This window comes from Vanessa cardui, chromosome Z (genome assembly GCF_905220365.1).
Source record: "Vanessa cardui chromosome Z, ilVanCard2.1, whole genome shotgun sequence".
Lineage (NCBI taxonomy): Eukaryota > Metazoa > Arthropoda > Insecta > Lepidoptera > Nymphalidae > Vanessa > Vanessa cardui.
In genome coordinates, this window is record NC_061154.1 from 9,700,005 (window position 1) to 9,720,773 (window position 20,769).

Here is a 20,769-nt window from a genome sequence, read left to right on the forward strand (position 1 = left end):
TACACACGGCGTACACGCACGGCGAACATCGGTTTGGAACTGGAAACTCCATCGTCCGTAGCCGATAATTGCTGGCGTGCGAATAATTGAACAACAATGTTCACAAACGTTTTGTTTTTTTTTTTTTTTATGAATGTATCTTACTCTCAGTTATGTTTTGGTAATAAGCATTTTTTTTTAATTCGTGGCAGGGTCTTGAGTTTGTTATAAATACTTTTTCATTTAATCTTTTACAATAATCTGTTTATGATTGATGAGAATTTAAGTAAGCCCTAAATTGATTTTCCTTTGACAGTGATAGCTCTTTGTTATAATGATAATATGATGTATTACAATTTCTCTTTAAAACAAATAATCCTTTTAAACACCTTAAATATTTTTTATTTTTTGTGAAACATTCACCATAATTGACATAAAATATATTATTTAAATTAAGAAATATTAGAAAAAGTATAATAGTATGGTATGGGCCTACTTTTAACGCTATCCGTTGCACACTGATTATATCTTAACATGGATTAGCTTATCGTAGTTTTAATAGATCAAATTATTGTAAGAAAAGAAAAAATGTTAACAGACAGTTTCACTCTTAAATTTGTTGATGACCTCCTGAATGATCTCTCCAAAGGCGGCTAATCTCTGGGGAGATTATTCAACTGCGTAGGACATGTACACGAGTGAAAAAAGACCAAGTGCAGGATCTACATGCTTTCCAACTATATAAATATAAGCTCTGCTAGGCAGAAGCCGGAGTTTAGAACGCGCCAAGCTAGAGCTGCTACAATTTCTTACAGTAAAACCTTTTTGCTGTCAACTGCGATTTGTGTTTATAACATCAAAATCAGCATTATAAACTATACCATCGTGTCAATTAAGGTAGTTCAATCATACGTATCAAGGTAGCTACATGAATTATTATGATTAACAATTTCAAAGTAACAATCAACTAAAACATATAACGTATGAATGTGGCCTTCAAACTTACTGAAGCGTAAAAGTTTCAAAGTAATTTATAATACAAATTAACCGTTTGCCCGAAGGGATTTACCGACCGAAACATCTCAGGAGCCATTCGATTACTCTCGAATGTTAAGAATTTTGGAAAGACCTGCTATCGCAATGACCTCCTTTATACTTATTCGTAATCATACCTATATATAAAAAAGACAAGGAAATATACATCAACAGTAATTATTTCTTTAAAAAGCTTATCTACGTTACATAAGGAACACACATTTGTACATACTATATAGCGAGTCATTTTATCAATAAAATATTTCATAGTTTGTTTTATTTATAAATTTCTGTATGAAACGTTTAAACTGGTATCATTCTTAAACTATATTCGAGATCACGTAAAAGTGTTTGAAGAGATAAATTGGATTTAGGGGCGGGTTAAAAGTTTCAAAGTAAATTAGCTTTTTCTTTCTCAGCACAGAAAAGATTTATTGCGTTATCTTGTTTTCAAACTTATAGTGTAATTATAATATTTTTAAAAACAAATCATATTCAACATTATTTCGTTGCAACTCAAGAAAATGCAAATGCAGTTTTGATAAGTTAAATAAAGTAAATTTTAAATATTTTAAAGTTTGTATATTCAGAAAGTATCTTGATTCAGACCATTGAACTTGAATTTAATACCCAGAAATGTAATTAAATACATAAATATACTAACAGTGCCCGCGACTTCATGCGGATTTAATTTAACAAAAAAAGCTATTTGTATAGCTTAAATCACTCATGATATGAGATATCAGCCAGTGCACATCCCATCAAAATCGGTTCAGCCATTCCAGAGATTAGCCGGAACGAACAGACAGACAAAAATTTGTAAAAAATGTTATTTTGGTATATGTACCGTGAATATATATATATATACCTAGGCATTGAGTTAAAATGGCCTATTTTAATACAACAGACAGACACTCCAATTTTATTATATCTATAGATATAGATAAGCGAAATACCACTGAGTTGCTCATCAAGATATCTCCAAAACTATTGGTTCGATTAACTTGAAATTAGCTTGGTTACTTTCGAAATGTAGAACCTCACTGTTAAAGAGTCTTTGGAAATTTCAACTTCGGGGAAATAGTAAGCGTAACTTTGTTTGAATATTATCCGTAAGAGGACGTGACGGGCAGTTATGAATATTTTTGATTGATTCGACATCTCTTAATTAATTTTATTATCTTTTTGCTTTAATCGTTATTATTGGAAAAGTTTTCTTTTGTGTGTATGTGAAAATATGTTTATTGTGAATGTTTTTATTTGTTTTATAGTACACCGCTGAGAGGGACAGGATGCTGAAAGTATACTTCATCTGCTCCTTGATTGTGTACTTCGCTGTGGCCTTTGTTCAACTTCTCGTCTTCGAAATGTATGTATATTCAAATGCTCAAAGAATACTTATATTATTAAGCTTACTCTTCAATATCTAATATCTACCAAGATTCCATTTTATCAATCTATATTTTATCACGCTTTTCAAGACTGATCCTAATTTTCCATGCTAATCTCCTAATATTAATAATACATATAATTGTATTTGAAATAGTATTTTTTTAGATTTTATGTTCTAGTTAATCTCAAGTAATGGTTCAATTCAAAAACATTTTTACCCGTAGCAAATTACATTATTCCTAAGTGCTCTAGATTATACATTATATTTATATTATATAACTATCTTTACTAATAGATTGTACAGTCAGAGTAAGAAAACCTTTTCAAATTAATTCATTTATCAAGTCTTAAAGTCTTAGTACCTTTTGAATCTAAACATCGAATCATTGCGACGCAATATGTCATTCTCGATCAGTAGAGCATATTATCGTTCATACTGAGCACACAAAAATAGATCCTAAGGTGATGAACCTTTTCATCCGACTGTACAAGAACGAAGCCGGGGCGGGTCGCAACCGTACCATAAAGTTGTATTATTTATTCTTGTTTATTTGTCCAGCAACGCGGCTGTCATCGCGACGATCATTGTTTCTGGATTTGTCATCTTCAGCTTCACGTATTTGGTGCTCAGCATTAACTTTGAGGTATATACAAGTATTATACCGATATTTTTATATATTTGCATTGATAAGTAACAATCTGCTTAACTTAGTTATTTTTACAATTATAAAGCCATATTCTTTATTTTTCTTTGTAATAAAATGGTATGCAATATAATGAATGATTTATATTTCTAACGATCTGCATGTACAGACTTGTTACAAATCGATTAAAGAATGTCTGTACAGAAAATTTAATTGGTAATCGATATGTCTGATTATACATAATATAATAATAACATCCTTTAATTTCCCACTGCCTCCTAAGGCCTCATCTCCCTTTGAGGAGAAAGTTCGAAAATTGGAACATATTCCACCACTAATAGGAATAGTGTACATTATAATGCTGATTAATAAAATAGAATAAATTTGAATCTAATTACCTTTATTATATATTATAAAAATATATGTATGTGATTAATAATTATATGATTTATTGATAAACGAATATATGAAAAACAGCGCGTGAGTCCGCGAGTGAAGCGTCTCGCGATGAGCGTGCATAACAACCGCACTCTTGCGCAACTGCTGTCATTCATTGCGGTTGGAGCTGTCGTCCTACAGATCAAGATAATTATGGTAACGTATACCTTAATCATAATAACTAGACATAGTATAATAAAAAAATTTAAATAACAAAAATCTCGTCCCAGACTATAAGTACGTCACAATTTGTACACTTAATGCATTATGTAATTTTGTTTTTTTATATTCCAGGGAATATACATGATCTCGCCTCGAACAACCCCAACGTCAGATGACGGAACCGCGTATTGTCCACACGACATCAACGAGGTACGTGATAGGTTGCTACGCCGCGTTTGAATTTATTAAATACATCTATCACTGAATATAATCGATGATAACCAAACCCATAACCGTTACACTGATACTGTACGTGCTACTGTATTAAATCAAATCAAATCAACATAAACTTTATTCAAGTAGGCTTTTACAAGCACTTTTGAATCGTCATTTTACAATTGAGTGAAGCTACCACCAAAGTATATTCTACTTTTTTAAAAACATCCCGAAGCCTCTAGCTCCAAGATTACAAATAAACCGGATTGCTCTCTTTTGTAAAATAAAGACAGATTAAATATATGTAGCGTTACCCCAAAGTATGCCATATTATGACATAATACTGTGAAAATAACCAAAATAAACTAAACGAGCGGTATCAATATCAGTTAGTTGTCTAACTTATTAAAGAAAGGCTAGAAGCTAAGAGCGGTTTTTTTAACACGCTGAACCTCTATGAATACATATTTACCGGTATATATATGTCGTGTAAAAATCAATTCAGTATATGCCAATCTGGCTTTACAGTCGGTTCAATCAACCAATATTTTCAACCCGAACGCTAGTTCGTTAGTTTCGAAACGCTAGTTTAGAGACGACCGCGGCTAGTTTTGCGTGGCTAGTTTAATTCAATTGCGGTGGAAGTTAAGTGCCTATTCATTTTAAGTCATCGGTAAAGTTGTTCTAATTAAAAAGAAATAAAAAACTATACGATTAAAACGAAATAATTTATTTAAAAATAAGACATCTCAAGTAATTCAGATTTATTAAATAATCATGACTTCATTGTAATGCACTTGCCTCATAATCAAGGGATCTTAATCCGATCAAAAATGTAAGTTCATTTTATATTGCTCATTGAAATTAGTGTGTGTGTATTTGTGTGTGTGTGTTTATATCGAAACAAAACTCACACTTAACAGCTTATACTACACACTGCAGCGAGGTCGTCGGAGGGGCGCGTCATTATAGATTGAACTATCTATGTATAACCATCATGTTTTCTATCACAGCCGAGCTCGTATTGAATTGCGAATAACGAACAAACAACAACAACAAACAAACTGTTGCAGAATAATGACTTAAAATTAAAATAAAGTAAACGTCCCATCACTTCGATAGTAGTCAAGGTTTCATCCCATTTTGAAGAGGAAGTTGAAAAGTGTAACTGAAAAATAATTGAATTTAAAAAAAAAACGAAAATCTATAATGCTTTTAAAAAAAATTGTGCCCCAAAATGATCAAGAAATTACTTATATTCCCCTTCATTCAGTGTCGCTTGTCCACGATTAAATCGATAATTTTCGGTAAATGTTCTCTAATAAAAATTACGTTTACATGCGATTATTTAATTTTATAATTCTTTTGTTTTTCTAGCACTACCTACAACTGACGCTGATGGTGATGTTCCTGTGCGCGGTGCACCAGATCCTCATCACGATGATAAAGACGTTGGTTCTGTTCGTGATCAGTGTGACGTATATTGCCGTCACGGTCCAGAAGCATCTCTACTATCAAGAACACTTCTCTAACTATCAGTAAGTTTCAACCACAGTGAAACATACTATGTCACGAATTTAATTATAAGGTTTTGATACCTTGTCATTTTTTGGTATTGTTTCATACTAATTAATGTAGATCTAATATGATAAGTAACGATACATTATATTATTTACGAATTATAGGCACAAATGCGATGTGGATTGGAACCAACATTGGACCAACGTCGTAGTAGCGCTCGGTGCGCTTGTGGCTCTGATGTTACACTCGCAGCAGACGGAAAGCACATACCGCCTTGACTTCATTTGGAAACTACAAGCTACGGGTGTGTTACATAAAATATACGTAATTAAAAAATAAGCAATTGTCAAATATGACGACCTCCGTGGTCGAGTGGTGCGTACACCGGTTTTCATGGATACGCCACTCTAAGGTCCCGGGTTCGATTCCCGGCCGAGTCGATGTAGATTACCATTAGTTTTCTATGTTGTCTTGGGTCTGTGTTTGTGGTACCGTCGTTACTTCTGATTTCCATAACACAAGTGATTTAGCTACTTACATTGGGATCAGAGTAATGTATGTGATGTTGTCTCATATTTAAAAAAAAAAAAATGAATTGTATGCAATGAAAGTGCGTATTGGTTTTATAGACGAGAAGGAGGATATGGAACATCTCGAGGCATACAACAGAAAGCTACTCGCAAACATCTTGCCGGAACACGTAGCACAACACTTCCTCTGCAGCGACAAGAATATTGATGTAAGATTAGAAATGTACTACCTGTTAGAACCTCCATGCACTTCTTTGTCACCACTTGGGTCGGATCAATTGGTCAAAATTATTTCAACAAACCTGTGATAAAATGAAAATAATTACTTAGAAAGTTGTCAATAGTTTCACTAGAGTTGTGCAAGACCGCCTCGGTAGATGGAGTAAACCAATCACATATTTAACCGCCAAATAGAAATAATTACTGTTCCTGTATTCCAATTCGAAGGGTGTATAAGCAAGTGTTATAACAGCTTAGACCCCAAGGTTGATGGTCCATTGACGATGTATGGAATGGTTAATAAAGCTAGCTGTTCCATACCATGTTTTTTTATGGTATAAGATGGCGGACGAGCATATGGGCCACCTGATGGTAAATAGTCACCAACACCAATAGACAATGACGCTGTAAGAAATATTAACTATTCTTTACATCGTCATTGTGCCACTACTAAGAAGTTACGTCCCTTGTGCCTGTAGTTACACTGGCTCACTCACCCTTCAAACCGAACACAACAATACTGTGTACTATTATTTGGCGGAAGAATAACTGATGAGTGGGTGGTACCTACCCAGACGGGCTAGCACAAAGCCCTACCACCAAGTGAAGTGTCGCCTATTTATCCTCCCGCTTTCCTACCTAATTATTCGATTTCTCTATGTATGTAATATATGAACTAATAACGACTTCTTCGACTCAGGAACTATATCACGAGCAATGCGAGTCAGTGTGTGTAATGTTCGCTTCGATCCCGAACTTCTCCGAGTTCTACGTGGAGCTGGAGGGAAATAATGAGGGTGTAGAGTGTCTCCGACTTCTGAATGAGATCATTGCTGACTTCGACGAGATCTTAGCCGAGGACCAGTTCAAGTACATTGAGAAGATTAAGAGCACAGGGGCGACTTACATGGCTGCGTCTGGTAAGCAAATTATTCTAAGTAACCTTGGTTATAACTTGTTGTATAAGTATTGTTCTCTGACCTGATTTAAAATTGATTGTTCAAGCAACTTCTCTTACTAATGAAAGTTTAGCCAACTTGGAGTAAGTTGTATGTTAGTGAAATTTCATTTAATATAAGTTTTACCCCGTTAATGCTTAGCACTGAAATAACTTATTTCTTTTAGACTAACTAAGTACACCGAGATAATTTATCCTCTCATTAAATTGCTTCGTTAGTGTTTATGACGTTGATAGCTCAACATCAAAATAATTTGTTTAGTATAGAAGTTTAATAATCACTACCACTATAATAACATACGTACACATGTAAATACAATTTTATCATCATCTTTTAAAAGATGTTATTTTTCTGAAATTACAAATGTAGCTACCACATATAAATATTATATCAAAAGAATGTTGAGAGTATCCCTCTTAGAAACAATTAAACTATTCCTCTGACTAAATATTCTTATATTATAATTTATTCTTCTTTATTGTACCTCTTTTTTATATTTACACGTCACCAGTATATTATGTTTTACCATATATATGCTTTTTAACAATACTAAAAAGCATTAAATAGCTCTACAAATATTAAACATAACACAACATACAAAACATACAACATACAACATAACAAAACATATAAAAACAGTGGCAACTAAGAAACGAGCCAATTTCTAAAACTCCTACAAAAATTAGGTACGATATGTAGAGTAGCTAATTAACAATATTTATAACAAAAACCCATTAAATCTTAAATGACTGCTATGTTTAGCTTTTTCTAAATAAGGAGGGAGAATATTTATTAAACGTGTTTGGACCTTTGATTTATATGCGTCATTACTACTTTTCAGGACTAACAGCTGCTACCAGAGATCTTCGAGGCTACCGCCATGTCACCGCGATGGCTGACTACGCTCTGCGCCTGCGCGAACAACTTCAATATGTCAATGAGCATTCCTTCAACAGCTTCCGCATCAGAATTGGTAAGATGTAGCCAGCGACGAAATCTGTTACAGTTTTAAGGCACTTTAAAGATATTTTTTGAATTAAGAATTTGCGGCATTGCGATTTGTTATATTTATTACGCATAATAGCGATTGTTTTATATGCTTTGCCTTGTAAACATTCATATTCCAATGTTGCACTAGCACTGCTAAGTTGAATATTACCTTTGATGATTTATTCAATATATTTAAGTTAGCAATGAGGGTTGTTATGGACGTTTGTAGGTATCAACATTGGACCGGTAGTGGCCGGCGTGATCGGCGCCCGCAAGCCACAGTATGACATTTGGGGGAATGCAGTTAACGTTGCGTCCCGAATGGACTCCACTGGACTGCTCGACCACATCCAGGTGAAGCATACAACACTGAAATAATATTGTTTCAATTATTATGTAATCGATTTTCTCGTTATTATTGAAACGATATATTTCCGTCCATGTGTATGAAATAATACCTACATTTTATACTTCATATATTGTAAGCTTCATGAACTAAATGGCACTGCGATGATTGTGGTACCACAAATTGTAGTTTTTTTTTATATATATTGATATTTTAACATATGCAAAAGCGTTTCATGCTCGTGCAGTGAATGCTTTAAGCGAATGCTTTAGAGTAGTTTCGTGTGAAGTGCTATAAAGGCCAATGCGAATATTCAAGGTGACACAAGAGGTGTATGACATATTGGCGACTCGCGGCTACCGGCTGCGGTGCCGCGGCACTATTGACGTCAAGGGCAAGGGCAATATGGTTACATTCTTCCTTGATGGCATCGGTGAGACGCCACAAGCGGGAATAAGGGACATTTATGCTGTAAGTATATCACATATCTATATAATCCCGTTCCTTTAGTCCTTTTGTCATTTAAACCACAATATAAAATATAGACAGACACCATTAAAAAATATTTGAGGCTGAGTAAATGATCAGTTTTTTGCGTAATAGACAGATAAATTCAAGGAAGTAATATTTAATTTATTTATACATATCCTAGAGATTTGTTTTACATTTGACAATCTATTAAAAACAAATAAAATAATTTGTATATTATTTTACCCTTAAGTTCAACGGCTAACAATGACCAGATAATAATCAAATAAGATTTTTAGTATGTAACAATGTATATTTATTAATATATATTATGAATGTATAGAAGATATAGGGTCAGCATCGTTTTGCATACCTTATACTAAGCAAGTGATAAAGTTGGCATTGTTTTTCCTTTAATTGTTTTTTCATTTGCAGAACCCAACACCATCCACGTCAGGCGCCGGAAGCGACGTCAGTGCCGACCGTGACGGTATTGACGAGCGACGTCACGAGCACCGACCTCTCGAGACACTCTCCGAGGGACACACCGACGAAGACGGTGGACCCTCGCCACGAGCGTCGATTCCAAAGGGTAGGTTTTTAATTGCAATATCTTTTACTAAATATTATGTTTATTTACCCTTTAACTAACTTGTAATTAATATTGTAATTTATTTTATAGAAAATGTAAACGGTTCAATGAGCCCAAAGCTGTTGAACGGAAAGTCAACTTCCCGCGAGAGTCTAGCGAGCGCCGTCCGAGCGCGCGTCCTACGTCGCCTGGAGCGCCCGCAATCTCTGGCTGAGGCTTCGACTCTCCCCGCCGTCGTTTCCCTCATCGCCTCCAAGGCACACTCCCTGAACTTCGATGGCACCAACTACTACACCCAGGATGAGACTACTAAGCGATCTCTCGAGACTGTAAAGCCAGTAGTTGAATCCAGAAGCAGCGGGGATATTGAAACGCTGCTGCAGGACAGCGGGCCACGACGAGCTGCTAGCCTCGCCGACTTCCTGTTCAGACGAAAGCAGGCTAGATCAACTACTGCTGCTGTAAATATTATCGAGAATCCAATGAATGTTTTGTAAGTGAATTAATAAGCTGATGTCACATTTGATTATGACTAAACCCGGATATGACGAAAATGTACCCAACTGTGACTCCGAGATCGCCGCCCTTGAAAATTTATAAATGGTAAATGCGGAGGTGACCTCTACCCGGAATTGGCATAGCTCCCGGATTCGACAACATACCCGGCTTGACCTCAACTCATATCAAGACTGACTTTGCTAACTGACATTAACGTCTACAGCGCCGTCACGGGGCGAGTCCTCATTACGGCGTTACTCTACGAATTTATGATATTAATGCGGATTGGTTTTAATCATGGTTGTGATTAAGTTTGCGTACGACGCGGGATTGTTGCTTTAGTATAGTAAAATCCGCATATATACTGTCAATTGATATATTCCACACATTGTTGAATGTATTCACGATGTAAGCTTTTAACGGGCAAGTAAAGATAGGATTTGTAATGAGTAGATAGGATGGTTATAAGAAAATGAAACAGAGTATGTGATCGTAATTCATTTAGTAGTACGTTATAGTTAGATAATTCCCATTTGTGCAATTTCGATTTTTGATATTTTCTAATTATTTACGTTTTTTGTGTTTTATTATAAAATATGTTATGCAAAACTGTTTAAAACATACGGAATTTTGATTAATTTAAAAACAGTCTGCTGTTACGCTGACCTCAGAAAAATGCATTATTATTTTTATTTACGTCCAGGACCAAACTTATATTATTAATAATCGATTCTTATTCGCGTCATTTTCTATTCCTATAACAAGCCGTATATATACATCCTCCGTTACATAACTTTAAATTATTATATACTCTGTGCTTGTATATAGCTGCATAGCACGTGTTTATATACTTTACAATACCCTATGTCAAATGAGCTTATTTTAAATAAGTAGAAGTAGCAGCTTTTGAAATATATGTACGTAGAAACACAAAAAACAATAGAAAAAAAATACCAAAAAAATAACCAAATAAATGTCTATCTACATTAGCAGTTATGTAATCAATTAGGATATATCTACGAGTACGGTCTAACTTACTTCTGTTGCGTTGTTGCATTTCATACAAGCTGCGATCAAGGAGGAATTAATTTCGTTTCAAATTTACCGAACACCACAACTTCAAAGCTATTACTGAACGTTGATGGTGAAATTCACGTCATATCAATTAATTTTAATTGTTCTGCTTTGTAAAATAAAAACGGTAGATGATTTTTTTTTCTTCTGGTCGATAACTTCAAAAAAGGTTTTATTACATTACGAACGAGCAACAATTATATATTTAATCGCTATTTTTTCGAGCTCAAGCTCAATATCAAGGATCAATCTCAACATTAGATAAGAATGACTTGAGTATATTTGCTTATTTATAACTTTGTAAATAGTATTTTTCTTAAGAATAGAAATAAGATGTTTATTAAGTAGCGTGATATTATAGCCGCTGATTTGATTCCTACATTCAAATAAGAACTTTCTGTAGTTATTGTAAATATTTTTTACATCACGAATTGCTGCCAAACTTTTCGACATTTAAAAATATGTACTCGTCTAAACTGTTGTGTAAAATTATTGTCATGTTATTAATTGAATTTTGATGATGTAAAAAATAATTAAGGAATATTTTCATATATTTTAAAATTTTAGGGCATAATTTCCGGTACGTCAAAATGGTGTTACCACTTGAAGTTATTTGGAAATGTCATTAAAAAATATATTCTTTGACATCCAATCAGGTAACAAAATTGATTGCTGCATTTTATTTTATTTGAAAATAGTAATGAAATTTATGAAATATGTTACAATTACGGGTACCTAATAAAATAAGTATTATTCCAACCGATCATAGCCTAAAGTATTTATTTGAAGTATTACCTCACATATTAATTAAATATAACGACTGTACATTGGTGAATCATTGTATAACATGTTTTGAGTTATATCATTGTTTCAACTACCGTTTTCTGTAAGCATTTTAGTATTAGGAATAAAAACAAAATACTTCTTACCGTTGCGTTATTTTTCTCATTTTTCGCTTGATGCGTTGTCGATTGTTAGACTGGGCACAGATTATGATCAGATTTTTAAATACTGCCTGTCATTATAAAACGATAGTTGAAGAAAAGTTCGTATTTCAATACATAGTCCCAATCGTTTTCAAATATTTATTTCGCTCAAGAATCCTATAAAGATTTACTGTTTATATTATTTGTTATTCTTTGCCTAAAAATCAAATTAAAAATCATAGCAAACGCAACAGTTGTTGTTCAGTTTTTGTTTTCTTTTTTGTTATTGTTACGTTGGAAGGAGAACAAATTCGAAGGTCAAATATGGTATTATCTAAGTCACCAATGTATAGTCAATCTTAATAATTCGAAAACAGTAAGAATAAATGTTTAGACTTTAGGAATTGTAGAATTTAGTCAAACAATTATACGTCTGTTTATTAGATTATTGTAACAGCTTAAAGCCATAGATTGTCTAATAATAATAATGTAATAGTATTAAAATTCGATTTGTTTGCTTCTCATTAGAAACACAACAGAGATAAACTAAGGAAGATCCTCTTAAATTTTCAATACATTAAATTTACTAAGTAAACATCTTCGCAAAAGTCTAATCGCTTTGGCTTAAATACTCTTAAATTAATGAACGCGACATACTTACTGTTGAAATATTTACAACGTATTTATTATCAATACATTTTGAATATTAAGATTTTATAGTAAGTTATGGTGCAGATGACGATTATTGTCGAAAAAATTGTAATTATTTTAGCTTTAATCATCCAAGTCGAAAGTATTTAAAACTGTATTTCTGTTATCGTTTTTGCAAATGTTATTAAAAACTCTGTGCTTAGTAAATTACTAATTAAATAAGTCGAGTAATATAAATTAAAATTCAATTATCGTAGGAATGAAAATGTTGAAGCTATATTCTCCTTCCTATCAGACCAAGAGCTCTTAAAATTCTGAAACCATTAAATGTATATTTAATTCGAGTAGAAAATATGTAGGAACCTATTTTTCGATGCTCTATACTATACAATTTTATTATATAATTGTAAACAACTATATTGTGCCAATCCTGCTCTAGGGCAGCGGAATTTAAGTATTAATCCGCAATATTATGTTTAAAACGAAAATTTAAATAATTTAATTTTCCACAAATTTGTACATATCACACATCAATATTGTTTATGATTAACAAATAGTTAGGTATAATGTTATATTTGTTAATTTTTACGTTTTAGCATATCGTCCTCGTGACTAAAAAATCTTTAACAAAATCTGTTGGTAAGACCATCCTAATAATTTTAAATCTTATAATGTAACAGAAACTATTCCTATTTATAACATATTAGGCAAATTGCAGGAAATATTAAATCGTCCGTTTGACTGAAAACTTTGCATTATATCATTATTGTATTTTATCTCGAATATTTCCGACTCAATGGGTAATGCGACTACGTTATATCTGTGACTAAATCCATATTATTTATTCTACGAGACGGATATTTTTAGACTAGTCCATCAATCCGAAGGGGAAACTTCTAACCTTGTTTCAAGAAGTTCGTACGAGTTCGTACTAATTGGTTTAATTATAACTTGAAAACAAGCGACAAAACACTGTTTTGCTCATTATTTTGTTCTGTCAAATGTACAGTCAGAGTAGGAACACCTTCGCCAGTTTTCAAATTCATTTCTTTGCAATTCGTAAATTCTTAGTACATTTAGAAACTAAAACACTAAACTGACAATTGTATATAAATTTAAACTTACATCGTATGATAACTTGGTTCAAAATGTAACATCTTTAGTCTACGTCTAGTTTGCTCAACTTTAAATTAGTTATGATATATGTATTTTACTGAATTATCAAAATATGTCTGTCAGTGTCATATATTCTCGATCGGTAAAGCAGATTATCGCTCATACGAAAATATATCTTAAGGTGACAAACTTTTTCTCACCCCGACTGTACACTTGTTATTTGATAAACGAAATAATAATTTGTTTTATCACAGTTATTTCGATGTCGCTTATCTGAATAGTATAAGAAAATTTTAATTGATTTTATCCCAATCTGTTGGTATTATTACTTCGGTTAATATAATTGGTATCATAATATTACGTCTCTTATGCGCTTGTGTAATATAAAGTATTTTATGTAATAAATACATTTTAACTGTGTTAAGATGCAATGGAAGGGCTCATCTGTACGAAAGCCCCTACTATCGATGTTTATTATCATTGTATTGAGGTTGTAACTATCAGTACTATTTAGTATAATATATGAACCGATATTCTATGTGTAATTTGCTATTGTCTACGAGCATTTTACTAAGGTAATTCTGTGTGACCAATATTTTAAGGTAATCATCGCCACTTAGTGATTTGGCCTAAAGTATTTAGTTGATTGTTTTCTCAATGTATAACATTGTTAGGAGCGTCACTAGGATCGAACGTATATGCGGCGCATGCATTATAAATATCAATTGCACAAAGTTACCTGACTTAAAATTCATGTAATGATTTAATATGAATAACAATCAATTAAAAATATGAAATTGACTGGTCGGGTTACGAGAGCTTAATCGTTAAGAGGATTATTCACATTGTAACAGAAACGTTAGCAAGTCTGATAAGGCAGATCTCTGGAAGTATCTCATCTTTGAGAAACTGTTATAATTATTACGTTATGTTCAATGATTACGTAGTTTGTGTATATATCGGATATCATGTGGAAACATCTGATTTCGTTTTTGAGGAATGGAATGCCTTTATTTTAAGAATTATGCCATTTTTAAATGTAAATTATAAGACTCTGGGAGACATTTAGGCGATGTCATTGTAACTGTTGTAAAACGGTTTCCTTTTGTCTTTTGATTGTTTATTTTTTGGGTTTAGACTTTTTAAAATCGTATTTACTTTAATATCTATATAAATAAAAATAACATAATTTCAAGTGAGATATTTCCAGAGTTAGTTAACGAATCTGAGATTTATTTTGGCACAACTGTATTAATTTTTACAAAAGAAACATCGATTTTATCATGTTTAGTTATTTTAATATGAACTATAAAATATTTTTGTGCGACGCCTTTTTTCTGTAATAGTAGGTGTATTTAAACATTTATGATTATTAAATGGTGTTATGTGTAACTGATTATTTTATTTATCCCAATCTTTATGCCTATTTAAAAAAAGAAAAACATTTTAAGCCTGACTACAACTATAAGAGCTTCTATTAGTTTTCTTTCGCTTGGAAATTGATTTTGTTGAACGGAGACAAGAGAAGTGATTTGAACTAATTATACCAAGCAGCTTTGTTTACCTTTACAAAGAAGTCAAGTTACTAATCGGGTTAAATAAATTAAATTGATGGTATGTGCTACTTACATCATACCTGTGTATGTACTCGTATGTCTAGATCTTTAAAATTACGCAGCGGCTTTTGAGCAGTTTTGAACATGGAAAATGTAAAGAAACAGAAATAAGTTTCTAATGTGATGTCGTAAATAAACCAATTCCGTATTTATATTCAAACTATTTAGTACAAGCATTGCACCCGTGCGAAGCCAGGGAGGGTCGATAGTTAGTTAGGGTTAGTTGGTAATATATTATGCTTAAATGAACACTTAGTGTCAAAACAAAAATGTTTTTTTTTTAAATAACGGTTCAACCGAGAATAACCGGGAAAAAGCTTAGTAATTACTCTTTTCCACAATTTTAATAATGGTGTTTTTTAACCGACTTCAAAAAAAGGAGGAGGTTCTCAATTCGTCCGGGCCTTTTTTTTTTTTTTTTTTATTTTTTATGTATGTTACCGAATTACTCGAAGATGGCTGGGCCGATTTTGACAATTCTTTTTTTGTTTGAAAGGGCATGTTTTACAGGTGGTCCCATTGTCAGGAGATCAGGATCTGATGATGGGATCCTGCCGAAATCGAGAGAACTCCTCAAATTTTATAGGCACACCTATAGTGATTTCGGTTTTATTCAAAGTGCCTTGGTCATATGCTCACGAAAAGTGACATTTGATGAAGTGGAACTGATGATGAAGACCACAACTGGTATTCAGAACCTATTAGTAAGTAACTATTTTACGGGTTTAGTTCTATTTCTTTAAGATAGTCGTCAAGCAATTGATGTTAGTAAACATGCCTATGATGAAGTCTAGCTGATGGTGGATTACCCGGAGAATTCCTCAATGATTAACGGCATTGCATCGGGAAAAATGTTATTGTCTAATTGGCGATGAGCAGTTAACATTAGGCTATTGTAACTTAGGTAACGCTTAATTTGAGTTGCAGTCCACATCGTATTGAAACGGGGTTGAGTTAGGTTTAGAGTCGAAAGCCGAAATGTACTGAGTATAATAAAGTGAATGATAAACACTACCAATTGTAATTATAAATAACAATACAACACTGAAAAGCATTAAATAAATTTTTATAAATAAAAAAAAACCGCCTTCAAAAATGAACTAAAAAGAAAAAAATAATCAGTTACATCCATATCCAATTTACGATTTTTTAATCACCTTTTGAAGTCGGTGCCAACAAAGTAAATAAATTCCTGTATTGAAATCATTTAATTTGTATCGATAGTAAGGTTTGTCTAATGGTGTCATCTATACAATAAATAGATTTAGTTTTTGTATGTATGTATTATGTACCTATATTAGCAATGTCGGCACCGACTTTGAGAGGTGATTAAAAAATCGTTAATTGGATATGGATGTAACTGATTATTTTTTTCTTTTTAGTTCATTTTTGAAGGCGGTTTTTTTTTATTTATAAAAATTTATAATTCTATTGTTAGTAAGCCTTCCAGTATTTCAGCAATCAAAGTATACAATTTGTTAGTAATTATCTTAAACTGAATAGTTCTACCATTTATGTAACGATGGGGCCGACATACATTTTTATTTATCCTGCCTATAGACATAAATAAATGATAAAGTCACCTAATAACATGCTTGATTTATTAATGTTTTTTTTTGTCATTAGCTGTAGATTATTTAATGGCCAAATTTAACATTGCTGTATTTTATTACAGAAACGAATATCTTGCCCCAGACAGGTCGTATTAACTTTGTCGAAGTCGGAAACAAGGTGTTAGTTTACCAATCGATCAATTTACCAATCCATCAATCTTGCCAATACTTTTTTCGTTTCGATTTACTTATAGATAAATTAATGTTTTGATTACTATAATATAGGCGATGTAAATTGTCAATTAACATATTGTAAAAATTAATATTCGTTTTATCTACTGTTAGTTTTAGGTTTTTTTTTAAATAAAGATCTTGAACGAATCTCTTTTTTTAAACTAACGACATGCGCATTAACAACTTACGTATTTTCCGGTCATGCGCACAGCAGCCGCTTCCTGGAGTATCGATTTTGCGATCCGAAGCTGTAACTGAGAGTTCTAATTCGTTGTGAAAATTAACTTCCTGAATAAAGTGCTTACAGGAAACAACTACAATGGTGTGTAGTGCAAAACAATGAAACGTTCCCATTATCGTTTAATATTTTTAATATCATATATTTTATCAATTTTTAAATTTTCCTCTTTTTATATTTTATTACAAAAATATTTCTGTTTTGTCTAAGGATAAGCCGTCTAGGAGTCAAGATGATTTTCCTGGAGAAGATCCGGATGAAGAAGTAATGAAGCTGCTACCATTAGATCAGATGGAAATAAAATCCGATGATGGCGAACAAAGTAAACGTGAGTCGGAGGTGGAAGAAAAGAATGGCAATGAAAGTGATCTACCTTCCGTAGAAGATATAATTACCGAGTGCGAGAAAACTCTGCAGAGATTCTTAAAAAGTCAACATCTAGAACGACAGATTGCTGAGTACCGAGGTCATCCCATGCTTGATTCTCCAATCGATGAGAGTTCAAACATATTTATCGATTTTAACAAAGAGCTAATGGAACATCACGAAGAGACGTACTACATGACGAAAAAGGAGAAGGTCATTAATGGCTCGTTTCTCTTTTTGTCATACTTAAATGGAGGTTGGAGCTACGACGAAATGAAGAGTTTCCTCGTAAAGGAAGTAAGTTTCCCAATATTTATGTTAGTAAAAACTGCATACATATTATTTATTGGATTCGTTCCGAAATTTTGCTCAAAATTATTTCTGTAACTCTTTAATTATTAGCACAGCGAATACTCAGAAACTCTTTTAATGAAAATAAAAAATATTATAATCACTATTATGATCAGAATCAAATTAAAAAAAACCATTATTTTTTTCTCGATGTCATCTTAAGATTGGTGCACACTGATTCTATAAAAAATCAGATCGAAATTTTCCAGTATTTCATATTTTCAGTGACATTTTCGCTTTTTCACGACCGTTACAGCGCAACAGGGCGTTCGAAGTGCATATAGGTATATTAAATAAATGAGATTCTAAATGATGGCAATTAAACTTAACTTTTTGTTCACTTATAGTTTGGAGTAAAATGTCTAAATACTATGCCAGAAAGGCTTCCATCGGAGGACGAATATAAAGCTGTTGTTAAATTTAGATCTAGCCAGGAACTAAACCAAGTAGTAATGAGCTTAAAAGACAAAAACGTTTACGATAAATTTTTGTTTTTCTCATTCGGTAAGACAATCCAATATAGTATAAATAACGCATGAAATAACTTTTCAGTTACGTGATGTGTATTTTTATTTCAATCTTCCTTTATTCCCAAATTTTTTATTATTTATTAAAAATATATATAATGATAGTCACGAAAAAAAATATTATAAATATACTTGTTTAAATATATAATGACAAATTAAATATAAAAAGATAACGATAATAATAATTCAAATTTTATGTTTTGATCAAAATTGATTTTTATATTGTGAAAACAATATTTGTTGATTCGCATAATTGTCTTAATTAACTTTGACCTTTTAAGGTCACTTTATTTCGATTCGTGTGTCATTCCTACTGATCCATCCACACCTCAAATAGTATATAAATACAAAATTGTTAGTTAATTACGAAGTTGTTTGTAGAAACACAAATTTTGGAATGTTGTTGTATTCTTGATATTTTTATGTTTATCGTGCATAAAAACCAAACATACCTGCATGTACTAAAACTATTCAATACAAATGTACAAACATAAGTCCTTAACGACTAGTCTGTATATATGTATTGGATATATATGTATATGATAGATAAATGTGTTTTCTTTGTTACACCGTAAAAACAAGATGGCTTCTGCTTACAGTGACATAGAAGAGCTCTTTACTCTTTACAATCGATAATCAATAACTCACAGAAATAAATTGTGATTTCAGACAAAATACCGATAACGTATTACGATTCGGATTCAAATCTGGACACGGATTCCGATTCTGATGGACTGGACTCTAGGTATTTATACAATAAGAAAATAATTCTACATCTAATTCGTAAAATGGATAATTTGACTGATTGATTCTAAATTCGAATTTTTCGATTTGAAATCCCACTTGATTAAAATAATTTATTTAATATTTATACAATTTTTATGTTACAGGCCTCGAAACTTCAATGCGGACTTTAAAGAAGCTTAAACTTACGGGACGGTTTTGAATCGATCATTCCATTAAATTTTCGAATTTAATCCCGTCTGATATAAACTAATTTGATTAATTACTGTAATGTTGTTCCAGAGGAGTAGGTAAATTACATCCTATATGATATGCACTTATAATGATATGTTACCTCGCTAAGCGCCTATTATTTAGAAAAGGATATTGGTATCTAAAAGAGGAAAGACTGTATTTCATGATGGGAAATTCGTTTTTGAGACTGAAATAAGAAATTTATTAGCTTACGGTAGTATTCTATCGTATAAAAATATAATGTGAAGTTTTCAGAGGTATTCTTTTGAACCTTCTAAAGATTTCTAGGACTAGGACTAGTTTAAAATTGTTGACGAGAGCTGAAAAGAATTCCATGCTGTGTTTCAGATACCAGTTTTGCGTCCATTTCACTATTTTATATATGTATGTATTCGAGTATTATTAGCAAGCTATATTATAAAAACAAACGAAAAGCAAAAAAATATAACGCAAGCAAGCAGCGACTTTATTTTTATAAATTATGTATTTATTCGAACTAACCTAATTTAATTTTACTCTTGTTGGTTTTTGCTATCTAAATATATTAGTAAAATAAAGTAGTTGATTAGTAAAAAATTTTAACTATTTTTCGCGAGTAGCTCGTTCATAGTGTATTATTTTTTTAAATGTCTATAATATATACCAGTAGAAAGTACACGTAAATTAATAATTGCATTATATTTATATAAGTTATTCTTTAACATATTATTATATTGATGTTTAATCTTAATTATTAAGTATAAATAAGTAATCTTGAAATCATTTTCAAAATAAATAATTGTCATTTAACAATGAAAATTAACTAATTAACAATGAAAATGGCCTAATGAATGAATAAAAAAAACAATTTCAATCTCTATACAATAAATTTTATCTTCTAGTCATGTTCAGTTATTTTATTTACCTTTCTTGCGTATATAATTAACAAACATATATGTATGTACTTAAGAACTCAATATTGCAAAATACTATGTCAAACTCAAATATGTATCTCAATATTTACGATGAGTGAGCCAGCGTAACTACAGTCAAAAGGAACATCACATCTCACTTCCCAAGGTTGCTGGCGCATTGGCAATGTAAGGAATCGTTAACATTTTTAGAGGCGCCAATGTATGCAATCTTGATATGGCAAGTATATTTCTAAAAT

General features: G+C 32.1%; 2 protein-coding genes across 4 annotated transcripts in view; both read left to right on the forward strand.

The window, feature by feature from the left end:
• The window catches only part of LOC124542941 (adenylate cyclase type 6), a 215,638-nt gene extending 203,263 nt beyond the window's left edge, over nt 1-12,375 (forward strand). For 2 of the 3 annotated variants that reach the window (XM_047120888.1, XM_047120889.1), the window contains exons 18-30: nt 2,286-2,383; nt 2,966-3,050; nt 3,528-3,644; nt 3,783-3,860; nt 5,244-5,404; nt 5,552-5,691; nt 6,017-6,126; nt 6,837-7,056; nt 7,937-8,068; nt 8,315-8,439; nt 8,750-8,902; nt 9,335-9,491; nt 9,582-12,375. In XM_047120888.1, the coding sequence (XP_046976844.1) occupies nt 2,286-2,383; nt 2,966-3,050; nt 3,528-3,644; nt 3,783-3,860; nt 5,244-5,404; nt 5,552-5,691; nt 6,017-6,126; nt 6,837-7,056; nt 7,937-8,068; nt 8,315-8,439; nt 8,750-8,902; nt 9,335-9,491; nt 9,582-9,988 (1,983 nt within the window). In that variant the 3' untranslated portion in view covers nt 9,989-12,375. Of the gene's footprint in view, nt 1-2,285; nt 2,384-2,965; nt 3,051-3,527; nt 3,645-3,782; nt 3,861-5,243; nt 5,405-5,551; nt 5,692-6,016; nt 6,127-6,836; nt 7,057-7,936; nt 8,069-8,314; nt 8,440-8,749; nt 8,903-9,334; nt 9,492-9,581 lie in introns of those variants that run through there. The other variant, XM_047120890.1, reaches the window with a different exon arrangement.
• A 5,016-nt stretch (nt 12,376-17,391) lies between these two features.
• Nucleotides 17,392-20,282, forward strand: LOC124543190. The gene is made up of 5 exons (XM_047121290.1): nt 17,392-17,481; nt 17,608-18,060; nt 18,462-18,618; nt 19,311-19,386; nt 19,532-20,282. The coding sequence occupies exons 1-5, from the start codon at nt 17,479-17,481 to the stop codon at nt 19,566-19,568; spliced, it is 726 nt and encodes a 241-aa protein (XP_046977246.1). The 5' UTR covers nt 17,392-17,478; the 3' UTR covers nt 19,569-20,282.
• Nucleotides 20,283-20,769: the final 487 nt, after the last annotated feature.

What these genes read in the sequence shown, in the direction of transcription:
- LOC124543190 (XM_047121290.1), top strand. An exon ending in AGAGTTTCCTCGTAAAGGAA is followed by an intron (nt 18,061 to 18,461) that starts GTAAGTTTCCCA and finishes GTTCACTTATAG; the next exon opens with TTTGGAGTAAAATGTCTAAA. An exon ending in TCTGATGGACTGGACTCTAG is followed by an intron (nt 19,387 to 19,531) that starts GTATTTATACAA and finishes TTTATGTTACAG; the next exon opens with GCCTCGAAACTTCAATGCGG.